The 20337-nt window shown below is 44.8% G+C and overlaps 1 protein-coding gene across 1 annotated transcript; it reads right to left on the reverse strand.

Annotated features, from left to right (window-relative positions):
• Positions 1–913: 913 nt before the first annotated feature.
• slitrk6 (SLIT and NTRK-like family, member 6) lies at positions 914–15080 on the reverse strand. The gene is made up of 2 exons (XM_066661992.1): positions 14945–15080; positions 914–4536 (listed from the first exon to the last, which is right to left on the reverse strand). Exon 2 carries the CDS (start codon positions 4520–4522, stop codon positions 2051–2053), a length of 2472 nt encoding a protein of 823 aa, XP_066518089.1. The 5' UTR covers positions 4523–4536; positions 14945–15080; the 3' UTR covers positions 914–2050.
• Positions 15081–20337: the final 5257 nt, after the last annotated feature.

A 20337-nucleotide genomic window follows, 5' to 3' on the forward strand; every position in this document is an offset into this window, starting at 1 on the left:
ACTGGACAGTGAGAACCTACAGTGGGACTGTAGGAATATAAGAACCCGGCATTGTAGGAATTTGGGAGCTTCAAATTTCAGGAAAACCAGATTTACAGGGTACAGATTTTAGAAATTGGTAAACACACTTTCTTAGGAATATGAGATGTTAACAGCATGTTGTTTATGATATCATTAACCCGAAGAACCCAGGAAACTCAGGACCCTAGGGATATGGACTATCTAGAACATGAAACCATGAGCATATGGCACGTTTCAGGCACAGGACACTGGGAATAACGGAACTTGAGGAAATAGCACTGTGTTAGAAAAATTAGACTGGGAACACAGGACTCCCACCCTCTGAACACTTTGGGTCGGTTGTGATCGCTGCACACCGGGAACTCCCCACAGACCCGAATTCTGGTGACTGACCACGTCATTATAACCAGCACAGTGTGGCCCTCAGACCCTTACACTGACCATTTCTCCTTCAACATCAGCTTCAAGAACTAACTGATATACTGTCATCCTTCTACAGGTGGTGCTGTTACTCACTTCCCATGTGAGTGGAAATTTAGATTATATTCCAGAGAGAGAGTTGGTTTCTTGGGAATAATTAAGTTCAGCAAGATGCTGGAATACAAGAGTGGTGAGGAATGGAGGGAGGTTGTGTAAAAATAAGAGAGTTGACAGATTTATGTTTGCGTGACTTGTAGCGGTGTAATTATTTGACGTGTTTCCCTTGCTCTGGCGAGGGAATGCTGCCAGCTTCTCATTTCTGGAACTGGGACAGGATCCTGTGCGTTCTTGGAAGCTGCCTATTCCTCATGTTATTTTTATTTTTTTACAGACAATTCTCAAACAGCTTTGCAATGGAATAAACACTTGGGAAAACACAAGAAGGATATGTATTTGCATAGTTTTCCTCAGGTAACCTGCTTTATTGGATGTGCATTCACTATTGCAGGGGTGTTGTGCACAAATGGGAAAAAAAGAATAGAGGATATTGTATAGTATAGCTTTGTCTCTGTGTCACCAGTCCATAGAAACTTTTCTTTATTTACATCTCAGAGATCATTACCACGTTTTAAAAAAGGCACACACACACATAGAAATGTTCAGTTATGCACACTGTATGTACAGAATAAATAAATCTGATCTACAAAATAAAGCTATGGTGCTCTTACGTACAGTGAAGGCTGAGCTTTCCAACTCAAGGAGGAGACAAACGTGATGAAACACCCTGCATAAGTATCATGCTGAGAAAAATAGAGTCCTATATCATATATTAGATACTGTGTAAGTTTGTCCTGTTCAGTGAAATTTTAAATTACAAACACCACAATCTCGAAGGAAGTGGTAGTTCCTCCTGCCCTCGCAGTACGCTGATTGTCAGGTGCCACCTCCTTTATTGGCGGATGGAGTATAGTGCAATTCATAGGTTTCTCCTCTTGAAATTACGGCTTTCTGCAGCAAACGCTGGGACTGGGTTTTGATGAGATGTAAGTGCTTTTGTGTTCTGGCAGGAGTTGTTGGGAAAGCAGAAAGACTGCCACCGTTAACGGGTTTGAAATTATAATAACTACAACAACAACAACAATAAATAGACATTGACAAACCTGGCACACATGGGGAACCACCAGATTCTTGGGTCTTATAAAGGTGCTACCGGGTTGAAACATGTGGCTGCATTCGTTACATGGCACGTGATGTTCATGGCACGTGATGTTCATGGCACGTGATGTTCATGGCAAAACAATGTAAGGGATTTGTGTGGATTTCGCTCTTGAGTCCAAAGAGGTGGGTAATCCAGGTCCTGGAAGCACAGCTCCCTCTCTCCGGGATTTGGTTCTAACTGCCCAGCTCTCTGGGTGACATTCCTTGCCTGGATTACCCACCTCTTGAGAGGTCGAATCAATCATTCGATCAAACTGACGTCAGCAGGTATACACCTCGTCTCCATGTCTATTTAAAAAATGGTCAAGGCACTTGTTATTGGTTATGAATATTCCATAGCTTCCACACCCCATGTGATTATTAGATAGAGTTTACAGTGTGTGTGTGCATCTCAGTGGAACGCCGTCTGATGCTCGAGTACCTCCAGGTAGTCGGGTTCAGTGTGAAGGTTGGCTTTGAGCTCAAAGTATTCGTTCTTAGTCTGCTCCACCATGACTTTCCTGGGTCTGGTGTAGACCAGAGTTTCCATCAGTTTCAGCTCTTTGTGATGCCCAGGGACCTGGGCGTCCACAGCGGGCTGTAGCTGTGAGATGTTTTTCCTGAGGTATTCCGTGATGCTGAGCTGCTGGAGCTCGCGTTCCCGCTCCAGGATGTTTTTGTACAATGAGGTCGCGTCCCCCAAAGCCACAAAGTCTGCAGGATACTCGCTCACAGCCTTGTATTTCAACGTGGGCCCTGTCAAAGGGGAGCCATTCTCTTTGTCCGTGATGCTGTGGCAGACGTGGTTTGCCTTTTCGGCCTCGTAATCCTCAGTGCCGTGGGAGCAGTAGCTGGGGTTCTTGCAAACCTGGACGAGGGGACTCCGAGAAGGTTCATCATACATGGCCGTGGCGTGCCTCTCAGCCACGTGGTGAGTCGTCTTCTGTCCGTACATGCTGTAGTGCAGATGGATGGGGCTGCTCTCTCTGGGCTGTTCTTCCACCTGCTTCCTCTTCTGCTTTCGGCGGCGACGGTGAAGGACAAAGACAACAATCCCGGCGGAGCAGAAGATCACAGTCAGTAACAGAATCAGGAGGCAGAGGATGAGAACAGACAGAGGAACCGCATCCATGAAGGAAGAGAAGAAGCCGGCAGCGCCAGCACCAGGTGCCACTGTTGTTAGGACTCCAGCCTCGCCCATGCTTATCAAGGAGTTGTGAGTGACCAAACCAGGGCAAAGAACATCATGCCTCAAGCTCCTGATATCAGCACTGGCCACTTTCCTAGGGCTGTGGCACAAGATAGATCCCACAATGGTTTCCTTTTTCAGCTTCTCCACCCACTGCTTAAGGCTCACCAGGTCACAGGTGCAGTCCCAAAGATTGTCCTCCAGGTAAATCTGGTCCAGGAAATCAAGTTGGTCCAGCACATTGCTGACTGGAAGGTGCATGAACATATTTCCCCTCAGGTTTAACTTTGTCAAGGGCACGTTTCTGAAAATCTGCGCAGGTAAAGCTTTGAGCAGGTTATTGTTCAGGAACAAAAGTTTCAGGTTGGTCAAAGGGTTGAAAGACCCTGACTCTATCTCCTTGATGACATTGTACTCCAAGTACAGGTACTCCAGATTGTGCAGGCCCAGAAACATGGTCGCAGAGATCCTCTCGATCCTGTTCCCATTCAGGTAAAGCTTTTTCAGGTTGCTCAGACTCAAGAAGGTCTCGTTTTCCACGTAGTCGATTTGGTTGTTGGACAGGCTCAGGATTTCCAAGCTGTCAAATGTGACGAAATCATATTTCAAAAGTCTCTGTATCATATTTCCATTGAGGACAATCTTACTGGGACTTTGCTGAAGAATGCCTAGATCGGATATCCTCTGAATGCCTTGATCTTCGCAGTGAATCAGGAAGCCGGCACTGGGACTGTTGTGACAAGAGCAGCGTGCGATGCAGGACATCTTCGGGACATGGGCAGGGGTCGGGATCTTGGCGTCGTCTCTGGCTTCTGTGCTTTGGAACACTTTTGTGGAAGGGGTGACCACCATATCCTGGGATTTCGAAGGCTCCTCCAGGTTCATATCGTCGTGAGAAGGACAAAGTACATCTCTCTTCACTTTGGCCAGCGTACTTCCGCGGAGATGATGTGGACTGCTGCAGACCACTTCCCCGATGGACGACTGCGCTCTCATGTTCTCGATCCAGATCTTCAAGTACAGGATTTGGCAGTCGCAGACCCAGTCGTTGTCCTCCAGAAGGAGTTCGATGATGCGCCCGATGTGCTCCAGGAAGCCCACATAGGGCAAGGTCTGGAGTTTGTTCCCACGCAGGTCCAAGTGGGTCAGAGGCACAAAGCGGAAAATGTTGCTCGGGAGGAACTCTATGGAGTTGTCGTTCAGGATCAGGACCTTGAGACGGATGAGTTTGCTGAAGGCCCCCGGTTCCACGACCCGGATGAAGTTAGTGTCGGCCTGGAGGTATTCCAGATTCACCAGGCCATGAAAAGTGTCCTCCTTCAGCATGACCAGGAAATTGCTGTTGATGTGCAACTTCTTCAGGGATCCAAGCGCGCCGAAGACCCCTGGCTCCAGCTCCTGGATGCTGTTGGCGCCCAGATGCAAAGTGACAGCGTTCTTGAAGGGCTCCATGTCCTCTGGGAGGAGCTCCACCAGATTGTTTTTGTACAGATTGAGGTGGAAAGGTCGGTCCGGCGGCACTTTGACTTCGGAAATTTTGTTGATGCTCCTGTCCTCGCAGTTTACGTGCAAAACTCCGTCTTTCTCCTCGCACCAGCACAAGCTTTCGCAAGCTCCTCGGTATGAGGCCTCATCCTGGGATCCAGCGCCGGCAAGGAAGGAAGAAAGGAGGAGGATCCGGGCCAGCATTTTCATGGCGTCTTCTGGGTCTACAAAGAGGAGAAGGAAGACAAGAGGTTGTTACAAACTTCAGATATTTAAACGAGAAGAAATACATCTTGAAATATTAAAGTGAGGTTTTAGATGTTTGCAACAAAAACAGCCGGGTATTAAATGAACACACAGCGCTAATCCCACAACGACTGTTGGGTTCTGCAGAATGAGTAAACAACACAAACAACAGCACGGCATTGATTTAACACAAAACACAGCTCAGAAAATATCTGTTCCAACCTGTAGATCTCATCAGCAACACAAACCTTAATTAAACATTTTCAAACCCCAACTTTTCAAAGTGTAACCCTGAAAAGCCCAGAGATAATGCCACAATCACCCCACTTCTAATTGTGCGTGTGTGTGTCTTACATAAGCCTCGCTCTTAGCACTGTTGAGCTTTTAAAAAACAGTAAATAAATAAATATTTCAGCAGCCAAAGCTTCAAAAGGTATCCACAGGCCATTGTCAGAGATCGCTACACATGCCTGACCTTCCCGTCGTAGCGCCTCTCCGGTCCTCAAAGGAGCAGTCCGTCAATTTCTCCCACAGCAAAGACACAAACAGCACTTTAAAAGGTGAGTGTTCATTATTTATTGCAGTGTTTTTCACACGTGGTGAAGAAATAAATGCTCTGTGGTTCCTAAGCCAACCTTTAAATGCTCCACACGAACAGACCGTGTTGTCTGAAGAGGGGAGGCCACCAGGGGGCAGTGTAAGATCTGTTTAATAATCATCTGTAATCACTTCATTCACATCAATGTCTACAGTCTCACCAAATTCACTGAGCACAAGGCCACACACTCACTCCATCACTCACACACTCACCCAGTCACTCGCACACTCACACTATCACTTACAGTCATTCACACACTGACCCAGTCACTCGCACACTCACACAGTCACTCGAATAACCGAGATCCCAGCTCTGAGCCTGTAATCCGCATCCTCCCGGAGTGCGAGCCGCAGACGTTGACAAATCGTCACGCGTTGTCGCACACACCGTTTTCTTCGGGGAGGAATAACCGCGCTCATTTTTCATCAGGCTCTAATGCAATTCCACTGCTCCAGATCTGGCCGCTCGTATCGATCTCCCTGGAGAAATCAAACACGGAGACACCTGCGGACCCCGGTGGACCACACGCGTCAAAAACTGCATTTAATTCCCACCAGGACACGCGGGGACGGGGGGTAAATATAATCAGACTGAAACAACACACCGGCCGCAGAGACACCGCGCACATCTGCCGCACACTCAGGAGCAGCTGCACATGAGCCTGCGCTCACCAAGCCCAATGCCAAAGGTGTGTGTGTTAGAGGTGCGCACAGCTCCACTGCTTTCCCTGGTTTCTCTGTGCTTTTAGGCCTGAGAGCTCTGTGAGACGAGGCCGGGAACGACTAGAGCCTCAGTGTGGAGTGTGTTCACAGAATTCCATCTTATTTCCAGCTCCTGCTCCGTTAGGACTCAGCGAAGCCTGGACATCAGCCTCTCACTCATCGCCGAGCAATCGCCGCCGGCGCCGAGGGGCAGACAACCGTAAAAATAAATGATGACATCACTGTGGGAAATAATCTCAGGAAAGAGAACATCTCCTCAACATCTCTGCAGTTCCACCTTAAAATCTCAGCACTGCCCTCTGACCTCTGTCCTCAGGAACACAGAAAGAGGACATTGCACATGTGCCTAAGCTTCACCAGAGGCGTGTCAAGCTCTGGAGTCTGCCATCGGCCGCAATCAAACGGTCACAGCAATGTTCCAACATCGAGTAAAATGTCTGGAAAGCCTTGGCTGGAGCAGCAGTGTTCTCCCCCTGTGTAAACAGCCCCTGTTCAGAACGCCCACTTTCAGCACCTGTTCCATTAAATGATAATGAGCCGCTCGCTGTTCACCCCGACCCCGAGCGCACAGCAGTGTGGAGCGAGGAGCAGAAGCTCTGGTTTTTAGCCGTTTTCACTCTGTTCTCTTTCTTCTCCGTTTTTACTCAGTGCTCTTATTTCTCCGAGCTCGTTGTGTCTGTTTTGCTGAGTTTAACCTCGTCTTTGTGCTCTCACATAAACGCGGGTCCAGCGCTGTGATTGGACAGACTCAGACGAGGGGGCGGGGCCATTCTAAAGTCACTAACTAACTGGGGAGGGCTGAAGGGGTCTTAGTCTTGTCTCACAGTGTGAGTGTTGGTGGGCTCTAGGGTCACAGAGTTATAGGGCCGGACGGAGTGCTGTCGCAGTGCTCGGGAAACGAGGACACGGCTGCGTCCAAAGCGAACTCTGAAGGTGAGGACACAAGGGCGCACTTCTCCTTCCTCCCTCCCCTGAGTCGCTGAGCGAGGGGCTAAATGCGGCACAGGGAACATATGCTCAAAACCTTCTCGAATCATCTCACATCAGATCAGTTTGTTACCTCACACATATTTATGAGGCTGTGCGCCATCAGACCCTCACAGCAATGTTCTGACGTCTGGGGGAAGACGTCTGAGAGAAGAGACTGTCACTGCAGTGAAGAGAGGAACACACTCCTGACTTTCCTTCACTTCATCGGTTCCTACTTCTGACACTCTCTCACTCTCTCTCTCTCACACACACACACACACACACACACACCTCTCTTCTGTGTCACACACACACACACACACACACCTCTCTCTGTGTCACACACACACACACACACCTCTCTCTGTGTCACACACACACACACACCTCTCTCTGTGTCACACACACACACACACCTCTCTCTGTGTCACACACACACACACCTCTCTCTGTGTCACACACACACACACACACACACACACACACACACACCTCTCTGTGTCTCACACACACACACACACCTCTCTGTGTCACACACACCTCTCTGTGTCACACACACACACACACACACACACACACACACACCTCTCTCTGTGTCACACACACACACACCTCTGTGTCACACACACACACACACACACACACACCTCTCTTCTGTGTCACACACACACACACCTCTGTGTCACACACACACACACACACACACACACACCTCTCTTCTGTATCACACACACACACACACCGCTCTCTCACACACCCTAGTTCTGTCTGAGGCCTGGAAACGACTCATTATTGTTGCTCCTCTGCACTTTTTTGAAGTGAAAAAGAAAGAAATGGGAGAAAGAAAGAGAGAGAGAGAGATAGACAGAGAGAGAGAGAGAGATAGACAGAGAGAGAGAAAGAGAGAGAGAGAGAGAGAGAGAGAGAGAGAGAGAGAGAGAGAGAGAGAAAGAGATAGACAGGGAGAGAGAGAAAGAGATAGACAGAGAGAGAGAGAAAAAGAGATAGACAGAGAGAGAGAGAGACACAGAGAGAGAGAGATAGACTGAGAGAGAGAGAGAGAAAGAGGGAGAAAGAGAGAGAGACAGACAGAGAGAGAGAAAGAGGGAGAGAAAGAGATAGACAGAGAGAGAGAGAAAGAGGGAGAAAGAGAGAGAGACAGAGAGATAGACCGAGAGAGAGAGAGAGGGAGAAAGAGAGAGAGAGAGTCAGTGATGCTGTGTTGTACTCTGTGTTAGTCAGGGTCTCACTGCAGATGGTTACTTCAGAGCGAGCAAATGTGTGTGTGTGTATGTGTGTGTTTGCACTGATGAGCTTCGCCCTGAGGGGCTGCCACTACACCCATGTATGACTCTCTCTCTCTCTCTCTCTCTCTCTCTCTCTCCCTCTCTCTGTCTCTCTCTCTCTGTCTCTCTCTCTCTGTCTCTCTGTCTCTCTCTCTCTCTCTCCCTCTCTCTCTCTCTTTCTTTTTCTCACGCTCTCTCTGTACAGGAAGTTCAATCTGATTAGAGTTGATTGTTGCGATACAAAGATCAAAGTCCAAAACAGCAATTAATACACATTAATGAACCTAATATCCTTTAACCTTTAACTCACTCACACATTCATTCATTAACCCTTTAACTCATTAATAAACTAATGCCCCTTCAGGGCAGTGATGCATTCCTGGCCTGATTACAGGTTCTGATTGGCTGAGGAGGACTTGAAACATCACAGACATTACATCATCACACTGGAGCAGCTGCACAAGAATCTAACATCACCATGAACACATATCAGTCCACACTGTATACACCAACACACACTGCATATATCAGTCCACACTGTATACACCAACACACACTGCATATATCAGTCCACACTGTCTACACCAACACACAATGTATATATCAGTCCACACTGTACACCAACACACACTGGATATATCAGTCCACACTGTCTACACCATCACACACTCTATATATCAGTCCACACTGTACACCAATACACACTGCATATATCAGTCCACACTGTACACCAACACACACTGGATATATCACTCCACACTGTCTACACCAACACACACAGTATATATCAGTCCACACTGTACACCAACACACACTGCATATATCAGTCCACACTGTACACCAACACACACTGCATATATCAGTCCACACTGTACACCAACACACACTGGATATATCACTCCACACTGTCTACACCAACACACACAGTATATATCAGTCCACACTGTACACCATCACACACTGTATATATCAGTCCACACTGTATACCAACACACACTGGATATATCAGTCCACACTGTCTACACCATCACACACTGTATATATCAGTCCACACTGTATACACCAACACACACTGTATATATCAGTCCACACTGTCTATACCAACACACACTGCATATATCAGTCCACACTGTACACCAACACACACTGCATATATCAGTCCACACTGTACACCAACACACACTGGATATATCAGTCCACACTGTCTACACCATCACACACTCTATATATCAGTCCACACTGTACACCAATACACACTGCATATATCAGTCCACACTGTACACCAACACACACTGGATATATCACTCCACACTGTCTACACCAACACACACAGTATATATCAGTCCACACTGTACACCATCACACACTGTATATATCAGTCCACACTGTATACCAACACACACTGGATATATCAGTCCACACTGTCTACACCATCACACACTGTATATATCAGTCCACACTGTATACACCAACACACACTGGATATATCAGTCCACACTGTCTACACCAACGCACACTGGGTATATCAGTCCACACTGTACACCAACACACACTGCATATATCAGTCCACACTGTACACCAACACACACTGGATATATCAGTCCACACTGTCTACACCATCACACACTGTATATATCAGTCCACACTGTCTATACCAACACACACTGCATATATCAGTCCACACTGTACACCAACACACACTGCATATATCAGTCCACACTGTACACCAACACACACTGGATATATCAGTCCACACTGTCTACACCATCACACACTCTATATATCAGTCCACACTGTACACCAATACACACTGCATATATCAGTCCACACTGTACACCAACACACACTGGATATATCACTCCACACTGTCTACACCAACACACACAGTATATATCAGTCCACACTGTACACCATCACACACTGTATATATCAGTCCACACTGTATACCAACACACACTGGATATATCAGTCCACACTGTCTACACCATCACACACTGTATATATCAGTCCACACTGTATACACCAACACACACTGGATATATCAGTCCACACTGTCTACACCAACGCACACTGGGTATATCAGTCCACACTGTACACCAACACACACTGCATATATCAGTCCACACTGTACACCAACACACACTGGGTATATCAGTCCACACTGTCTACACCAACACACACTGGGTATATCAGTCCACACTGTACACCAACAAACACTGCATATCAGTCCACACTGTACACCAACACACACTGCATATTATCAGTCCACACTGTACACCAACACACACAGTATATATCAGTCCACACTGTCTACACCAACACACACTGGAAATATCAGTCCACACTGTACACCAACACACACTGGATATATCAGTCCACACTGTCTACACCATCACACACTGGATATATCAGTCCACACTGTATACACCAACACACACTGTATATATCAGTCCACACTGTACACCAACACACACTGGATATATCACTCCACACTGTCTACACCAACACACACAGTATATATCAGTCCACACTGTACACCATCACACACTGTATATATCAGTCCACACTGTACACACTGTATACCAACACACACTGGATATATCAGTCCACACTGTCTACACCATCACACACTGTATATATCAGTCCACACTGTATACACCAACACACACTGGATATATCAGTCCACACTGTCTACACCAACACACACTGGGTATATCAGTCCACACTGTACACCAACACACACTGCATATATCAGTCCACACTGTATACACCAACACACACTGGGTATATCAGTCCACACTGTCTACACCAACACACACTGGGTATATCAGTCCACACAGTACACCAACAAACACTGCATATCAGTCCACACTGTACACCAACACACACTGCATATTATCAGTCCACACTGTACACCAACACACACAGTATATATCAGTCCACACTGTCTACACCAACACACACTGGAAATATCAGTCCACACTGTACACCAACACACACTGGATATATCAGTCCACACTGTCTACACCATCACACACTGTATATATCAGTCCACACTGTATACACCAACACACACTGTATATATCAGTCCACACTGTATACACCAACACACACTGTATAAATCAGTCCACACTGTACACCAACACACACTGCATATATCAGTCAACACTGTCTACACCAACACACACTGTATATATCAGTCCACACTGTCTACACCAACACACACTGTATATATCAGTCCACACTGTCTACACCAACACACACTGTATATATCAGTCCACACTGTCTACACCAACACACGCTGTATACATCAGTCCACACTGTCTACACCAACACACACTGTATATATCAGTCCACACTGTCTACACCAACACACACTGTATATATCAGTCAACACTGTCTACACCAACACACACTGGATTTATCAGTCCACACTGTATACACCAACACACACTGTATATATCAGTCAACACTGTCTACACCAACACACACTGGATTTATCAGTCCACACTGTCTACACCAACACACACTATATATCAGTCCACAGTGTCTACACCATCACACACTGTATACATCAGTCCACACTGTCTACACCAACACACACTGTATATATCAGTCCACACTGTCTACACCAACACACACTGTATACATCAGTCCACACTGTCTACACCATCACACATTGTATATATCAGTCCACACTGTCTACACCAACACACACTATATATCAGTCCACACTGTCTACACCAACACACACTGTATACATCAGTCCACACTGTCTACACCAACACACGCTGTATACATCAGTCCACACTGTCTACACCAACACACACTGTATATATCAGTCCACACTGTCTACACCAACACACACTTTATATATCAGTCCACGCTGTATACACCAACGCACACTGTATATATCAGTCCACACTGTATACACCAACACACACTGTATATATCAGTCCACACTGTCTACACCAACACAAACTGTATATATCAGTTCACACTGTATACACCAACACACACTGTATATATCAGTTCACACTGTATACACCAACACACACTGTATATATCAGTCCACACTGTCTACACCATCACACACTGTATATATCAGTCCACACTGTCTACACCAACACACACTATATATCAGTCCACACTGTCTACACCAACACACACTGTATAGATCAGTCCACACTGTCTACACCATCACACACTGTATATATCAGTCCACACTGTCTACACCATCACACACTGTATATATCAGTTCACACTGTCTACACCAACACACACTTTATATATCAGTCCACACTGTCTACACCAACACACACTGTATATATCAGTCCACACTGTCTACACCAACACAAACTGTATATATCAGTCCACACTGTATACACCAACACACACTGTATATATCAGTTCACACTGTATACACCAACACACACTGTATATATCAGTCCACACTGTATACACCAACACATACTGTATATATCAGTTCACACTGTCTACACCAACACACACTTTATATATCAGTCCACGCTGTATACACCAACACACACTGCATATATCAGTCCATGCTGTATACACCAACACACACTGGATATATCAGTTCACACTGTCTACACCAACACGCACTGTATATATCAGTCCACGCTGTATACACTAACACACACTGGATATATCAGCCCACACTGTCTAGACCAACACACACTGGATTTATCACCCCACACTGTATACACCAACACACACTGTATATATCAGTCCACAGTGTCTACACCAAAACACACTGGATATATCAGCCCACACTGTCTACACCAACACACACTGGATTTATCAGCCCACACTGTATACACCAACGCACACTGTATATATCAGTCCACACTGTCTACACCAACACACACTGTATATATCAGTCCACACTGACTTTATTAATACACACTGGCTATATTAAAACATACTGTCTACATTAATAAACACTGGCTATATTAATACACACTGGTTATATTAATACACTCTGTCTACATTAATACACACTGGCTATATTAATTCACACTGTCAACATTAATACACACTGACTCTATTAATACACACTGGCTCTATTAATACACACTGGCTATATTAATACACACTGACTATTAATACACACTGTCTACATTAATACACACTGGTTATATTAATACACACTGACTCTATTAATGCACACTGTCTACATTAATACACACTATCTACATTAATACACTGTCTACATTAATACACACTGACTCTATTAATAAACACTGGTTATATTAATACACACTGACTCTATTAATACACACTGACTCTATTAATACACATTGTCTACATTAATACACACTGACTCTATTAATATACACTGGTTATAGTAATACACACTGCCTACATTAATACACACTGACTCTATTAATACACACTGGTTATATTAATACACACTGTCTACATTAATACACACTGGTTATATTAATACACACTGTCTACATTAATACACACTGGTTATGTTAATACACACTGACTCTATTAATACACACTGTCTACATTAATACACACCGGTTATAGTAATACACACTGGTTATATTAATACACACTGTCTACATTAATAAACACCGGTTATAGTAATACACACTGGTTATATTAATACACACTGTCTACATTAATACACACCGGTTATAGTAATACACACTGGTTATATTAATACACACTGTCTACATTAATACACACTGCCTACATTAATACACACTGGTTATATTAATACACACTGTCTACATTAATACACACTGGTTATATTAATACACACTGCCTACATTAATACACACTGTCTACATTAATACACACTGCCTACATTAATACACACTGGTTATATTAATACACACTGTCTACATTAATACACACTGGTTACATTAATACACACTGTCTACATTAATACATACTGACTCTATTAATACACACTGGCTATATTAATACACACTGGTTATAATAATATACACTGGTTATACACTTATAATAATATACACTGGTTATATTAATACACACTGTCTACATTAATACACACTGGTTATAATAATACACACTGGTTATATTAATACACACTGACTCTATTAATACACACTGGTTATAATAATATACACTGGTTATATTAATACACACTGTCTACATTAATACACACTGGTTATAATAATACACACTGGTTATATTAATACACACTGACTCTATTAATACACACTGGTTATAATAATATACACTGGTTATATTAATACACACTGACTCTATTAATACACACTGTCTACATTAATACACACTGGTTATAATAATACACACTGGTTATATTAATACACACTGACTCTATTAATACACACTGGTTATAATAATACACACTGGTTATTTTAAGGTTGTATAAAAATTACAGTAGTTTGTGACTAAATAAACACTTACTGGTTAAATGTCATGTGCCCTTTTTTTATAAACACACCCTGGCTGTTTCAACACATAAGAGGCTTTTTTAGCAAACTGCACACACACACACACACACACATACACACTTGTCATTAATGTACACTTTGCTTGCGCACACACTCTCCTCGTGAACACACACGCACCTCTCAGCAACATGCCCTAGCATGCGCGCACGACTTTAGTCCTGGCCTTAAAGCACCAAACAAACTGGGACAAAGTGTGTGTGTGTGTATGAGAGAGAGAGAGAGAGAGAGAGAGAGATCTGCCGCAGCCTGTGAGAGCCAAACACACTTAATAATGGTAATTAAGCAGTGCCAGTGTGTTTATGTGTGTGTGTGTGTGTGTGGTCACTTACCGCGCACTCCTCTACATCCAGCGCGCGCCGCTCCTCGCTCCAAAGCCCCGCATCATCCCGCAGCTCCTCACAGTGTAAAACACACACTCTCACACACACTCTCTCTCTCACACACACTCACACACTGAGAGAGAGAGAGTTACAGCGCGGGAGTTAGAGAGAGAGAGAGAGAGAGAGAGAGAGAAAGCTCCTCCCCCTAAAACACACATTCACACCTCCACCGGGGGGCGCCACTCAGTCTCTCTCTCTCTCTCTCTCTCTCTCTCTCTCTCTCATTCTCTCTCTCTCTTTCTATCTTTCTTTCTCGGGCTGATCTCGGGCTCAGCCAATCAGAGTGCAGAGCTGGGCCTTCTCCGGTCGATATTAAACTCCGCTGAGAGTGACGGGGTCAGGAGAACCCTGAGAGAGAATAAAACATGGGATTACAAATGTAAAGCAACAATAAACAGAGAACAAACATCAGAAATACACCCAGAGCCTGAGGACTGCACCCTCACAGAGACACAACACTAACCCGCTCCAGGTTGAGCTCGTGAGTCCTACCTCGGTTCCATACAGTGCCCCCACCCCCTCAGAGTTTTATAAACAGTGGGGTTTTTGTTTTTGATGAAAATCGTGAATGACACCTTTAACACTCGCCATTTTTCACACCACCAGAGGGGGACACTGTGGGGGAATTCAGAGCCAGTCATTCACTCACTCACTCGCTCACTCACTCACTCACTCACTCAGTCATTCAGTCACTGCTTCACTTACTCAGTCACTGTCACTCACTCAGCCACTCACTCATTCAGTCACTGCTTCACTTACTCAGTCACCGTCACTCACTCACTCAGTCACCCCCTCACTTACTCATTCACTCAGTCAGTCATTCAGTCACTCCTTCACTTACTCAGTCACTGTCACTCACTCAGCAACTCACTCATTCACTCATTCATTCAGTCACTGCTTCACTTACTCAGTCACTGTCACTCACTCAGTCACTCACTCATTCACTCACTAACTCGTTCACTCAGTCATTCAGTCACTCCTTCACTTACTCAGTCACTGTCACTCACTCAGTCAGTCACCCCCTCACTTACTCATTCACTCAGTCAGTCATTCAGTCACTCCTTCACTTACTCAGTCACTGTCACTCACTCAGCAACTCACTCATTCACTCAGTCATTCAGTCACTGCTTCACTTACTCAGTCACTGTCACTCACTCAGCAACTCACTAATTCACTCAGTCATTCAGTCACTGCTTCACTTACTCAGTCACTGTCACTCACTCAGCCACTCACTCATTCACTCAGTCACTGCTTCACTTAGTCACTGTCACTCACTCAGTCACTCACTCATTCACTCACTAACTCATTCACTCAGTCATTCAGTCACTCCTTCACTTACTCAGTCACTGTCACTCACTCACTCAGTCACTGTCACTCACTCATTCACTCACTCAGTCATTCAGTCACTCCTTCACTTACTCAGTCACTGTCACTCACTCAGTCACCCCCTCACTTACTCAGTCACTGTCACTCACTCAGCCACTCACTCATTCACTCACTGCTTCACTTACTCAGTCACTGTCACTCACTCACTCAGTCATTCAGTCACTCCTTCACTTACTCAGTCACTGTCACTCACTCACTCAGTCACTGTCACTCACTCATTCACTCATTCAGTCACTCCTTCACTTACTCAGTCACTGTCACTCACTCAGTCACCCCCTCACTTACTCAGTCACTGTCACTCAATCAGTCACTCAATCATTCACTCACTCAGTCATTCAGTCACTCATTCACTTACTCAGTCACTTACTCACTCAATCAGTCACTCACTCAGTCACTGTCACTCACTCAGTCACTGTCACTCACTCGCTCAGTCATTCAGTCACTGCTTCACTTACTCAGTCACTGTCACTCACTCATTCACTCAGTAATTCAGTCACTGCTTCACTTACTCAGTCACTGTCACTCACTCACTCAGTCACTGTCACTCACTCACTCATTTACTCACTCAGTCATTCAGTCACTCCTTCACTTACTCAGTCACTGTCACTCACTCACTTACTCAGTCAGTCACTCACTCACTCACTTAGTCACTGTCACTCACTCATTCACTCACTCAGTCACTTACTCAGTCACTGTCACTCACTCACTTACTCAGTCAGTCACTCACTCACTCAGTCACTGTCACTCACTCATTCACTCACTCAGTCACTCACTCATTCACTCACTCAGTCACTGTCACTCACTCAGTCACTCACTTAGTCACTGTCACTCACTCAGTCACTCACTTAGTCACTGTCACTCACTCACCCCTTCACTTCCTCACTCACTTACTCATTCACTGTCACTCACTCAGTCACTTATTCACTCACTCCCTCATTTACTTATTCACTGTTGCTCACTCACATACTCATTTATTCAGTCACACCTTCACTTACTCAATCACTCTCACTCACTCAGTCACTCATTCACTCATTCCTTCACTTACTCACTTTATCATTCACTGGCACTCAGTCAGTCACTCACTCACTCCTTCACTTACTCACTCACTATCACTCAGTCACTCTCTCAGTTACTCACTCAGTCAGTCAGTCACTCACTCACTCAGTCACTGTCACTCACTCACTCACTCACTTACTCATTCACTGTCACTCACTGAGTCACTTATTCACTCACTCCCTCATTTACTCATTCACTGGCACTCAGTCACTCCTTTACTTACTCAGTCATTGTCACTCCTTCACTTGATCAGTCACTGTCACTCACTCAGTCACTTATTCACTCACTCCTTCATTTACTCATTGACTGTCACTCACTCACTCATCCACTTACTCACTCACTCACTCACTTAGACACTCCTTCACTTACTCAGTTATTGTCACTCACTCAGTCACTCACTCATTCCTTCACTTACTCACTCAGTCACTCAGTCATTCACTGGCACTCAGTCAGTCAGTCACTCACTCCTTCACTTACTCACTCACTCAGTCACTCTCTCACTTACTCAATCACTGTCACTCTCTCACTCAGTCACTCACTCACTTACTCATTCACTGTCACTCACTCAATCACTTATTCACTCACTCCCTCATTTACTTATTCACTGTCACTCACTCACATACTCATTTATTCAGTCACACCTTCACTTATTCTCTCACTCACTCACTTAGTCATTCACTGGCACTCAGTCAGTCACTCACTCACTCCTTTACTTACTCACTCACTGTCACTCAGTCACTCCTTCACTTAATCAGTCACTGTCACTCACTCACTTACTCAGTCACTGGCACTCACTCAGTCACGTATTCACTCACTCCCTCATTTACTCATTCACTGGCACTCACTCAGTCACTCCTTCACTTAATCAGTCACTGTCACTCACTCAGTCACTTACTCATTCACTGTCACTCACTCAGTCACTTATTAACTCACTCCTTCACTTACTCAGTCACTGTCACTCAGTGATTCACTTATTCACTCACTCACTCATTTACTGGCACTCAGTCACTCCTTCACTTAATCAGTCACTGTCACTCACTCAGTCACTCACTTACTCATTCACTGTCACTCACTCAGTCACTTATTCACTCACTCCTTCATTTACTCATTGACTGTCACTCAGTCACTCCACTTACTCACTTACTTAGACACTCCTTCACTTACTCAGTTATTGTCACTCACTCAGTCACTCACTCATTGCTTCACTTACTCACTCACTCACTCAGTCATTCACTGGCACTCAGTCAGTTAGTCACTCACTCATTCCTTCACTTACTCACTCACTCAGTCACTCTCTCACTTACTCAATCACTGTCACTCACTCAGTCACTCTCTCACTCAGTCACTCATTCACTTACTCATTCACTGTCACTCACTCAATCACTTATTCACTCACTCCCTCATTTACTTATTCACTGTCGCTCACTCACATACTCATTTATTCAGTCACACCTTCACTTATTTACTCACTCACTCACTTAGTCATTCACTGTCACTCAGTCACTCCTTCACTTAATCAGTCACTGTCACTCACTCAGTCACTCACTCACTTACTTAGTCACTGTCACTCAGTCACTCCTTCACTTACTCAGTCACTGTCACTCAGTGATTCACTCAATCAGTCACTCCTTCACTTACTCACTCACTCACTCACTCACTTATTCACTCCTTCACTTACTCAGTCATTGTCACTCACTCAGTCACTCACTCATTCCTTCACTTACTCACTTAGTCATTCACTGGCACTCAGTCAGTCACTCACTCACTAAGTCTTTCAGTCACTCACTCACTTACTCAGTCACTGTCACTCACTCACTCAGTCACTCACTCACTCATTCACTTATTCACACACTCCCTCATTTACTTATTCAGTCGCTCACTCACATACTTATTTATTCAGTGACACCTTCACTTACTCAGTCACTCACTCAGTCACTCCTTCACTTACTCACTCACTCACTTAGTCACCCCTTCACTTACTCAGTCATTGTCACTCACTCATTCCTTCACTTACTCACTCACTCACTCACTCAGTCACTCCTTCACCAGTCACTGTCACTCACTCAGTCACTCACTCCACTTTCTCACTCACTCACTCAATCACTTACTCATTCACTGTCACTCACTCACTCATTCAGTCACTCCCTCACTTACTCATTCACTGTCACTCAGTCACTCCTTCACCAGTCACTGTCACTCACTCATTCCTTCACTTACTCACTCACTGTCACTCAGTCACTCATTCACCAGTCACTGTCACTCACTCAGTCACTCACTCCACTTTCTCACTCACTCACTCAATCACTTACTCATTCACTGTCACTCACTCACTCACTTACTCAGTCACTCCCTCACTTACTCATTCACTGTCACTCAGTCACTCCTTCACTTACTAAGTCACTGTCACTCACTCAGTCACTCATTCACTCACTCCACTTTCTCATTCTCTCACTCACTCACTCATTCCCTGTCACTCACTCACTCACTCACTTACTCAGTCACTCCCTCACTTACTCATTCACTGTCACTCAGTCTCTCCTTCACTTACTAAGTCACTGTCACTCACTCAGTCACTCATTCACTTACTCAGTCACTGTTGCTCACTCACATACTCATTTATTCAGTCACACCTTCACTTATTCACTCACTTACTCACTTAGTCATTCACTGGCACTCAGTCACTCCTTCACTTACTTAGTCACCCACTCACTCAGTCATTCACTCACTCAGTCATTTATTCACTCACTCCCTCATTTACTCATTCACTGTCACTCAGTCACTCCTTCACTTACTCAGTCACTGTCCCTCACTCAGTGATTCACTCAATCAGTCACTCACTCATTCACTCCTTCACATACTCAGTCACTCCTTCACTTGCTCACTCACTCTCACTCAGTCAC

The sequence above is a fragment of the Hoplias malabaricus genome, chromosome 2 (genome assembly GCF_029633855.1).
Source record: "Hoplias malabaricus isolate fHopMal1 chromosome 2, fHopMal1.hap1, whole genome shotgun sequence".
Classification (NCBI taxonomy): domain Eukaryota; kingdom Metazoa; phylum Chordata; class Actinopteri; order Characiformes; family Erythrinidae; genus Hoplias; species Hoplias malabaricus.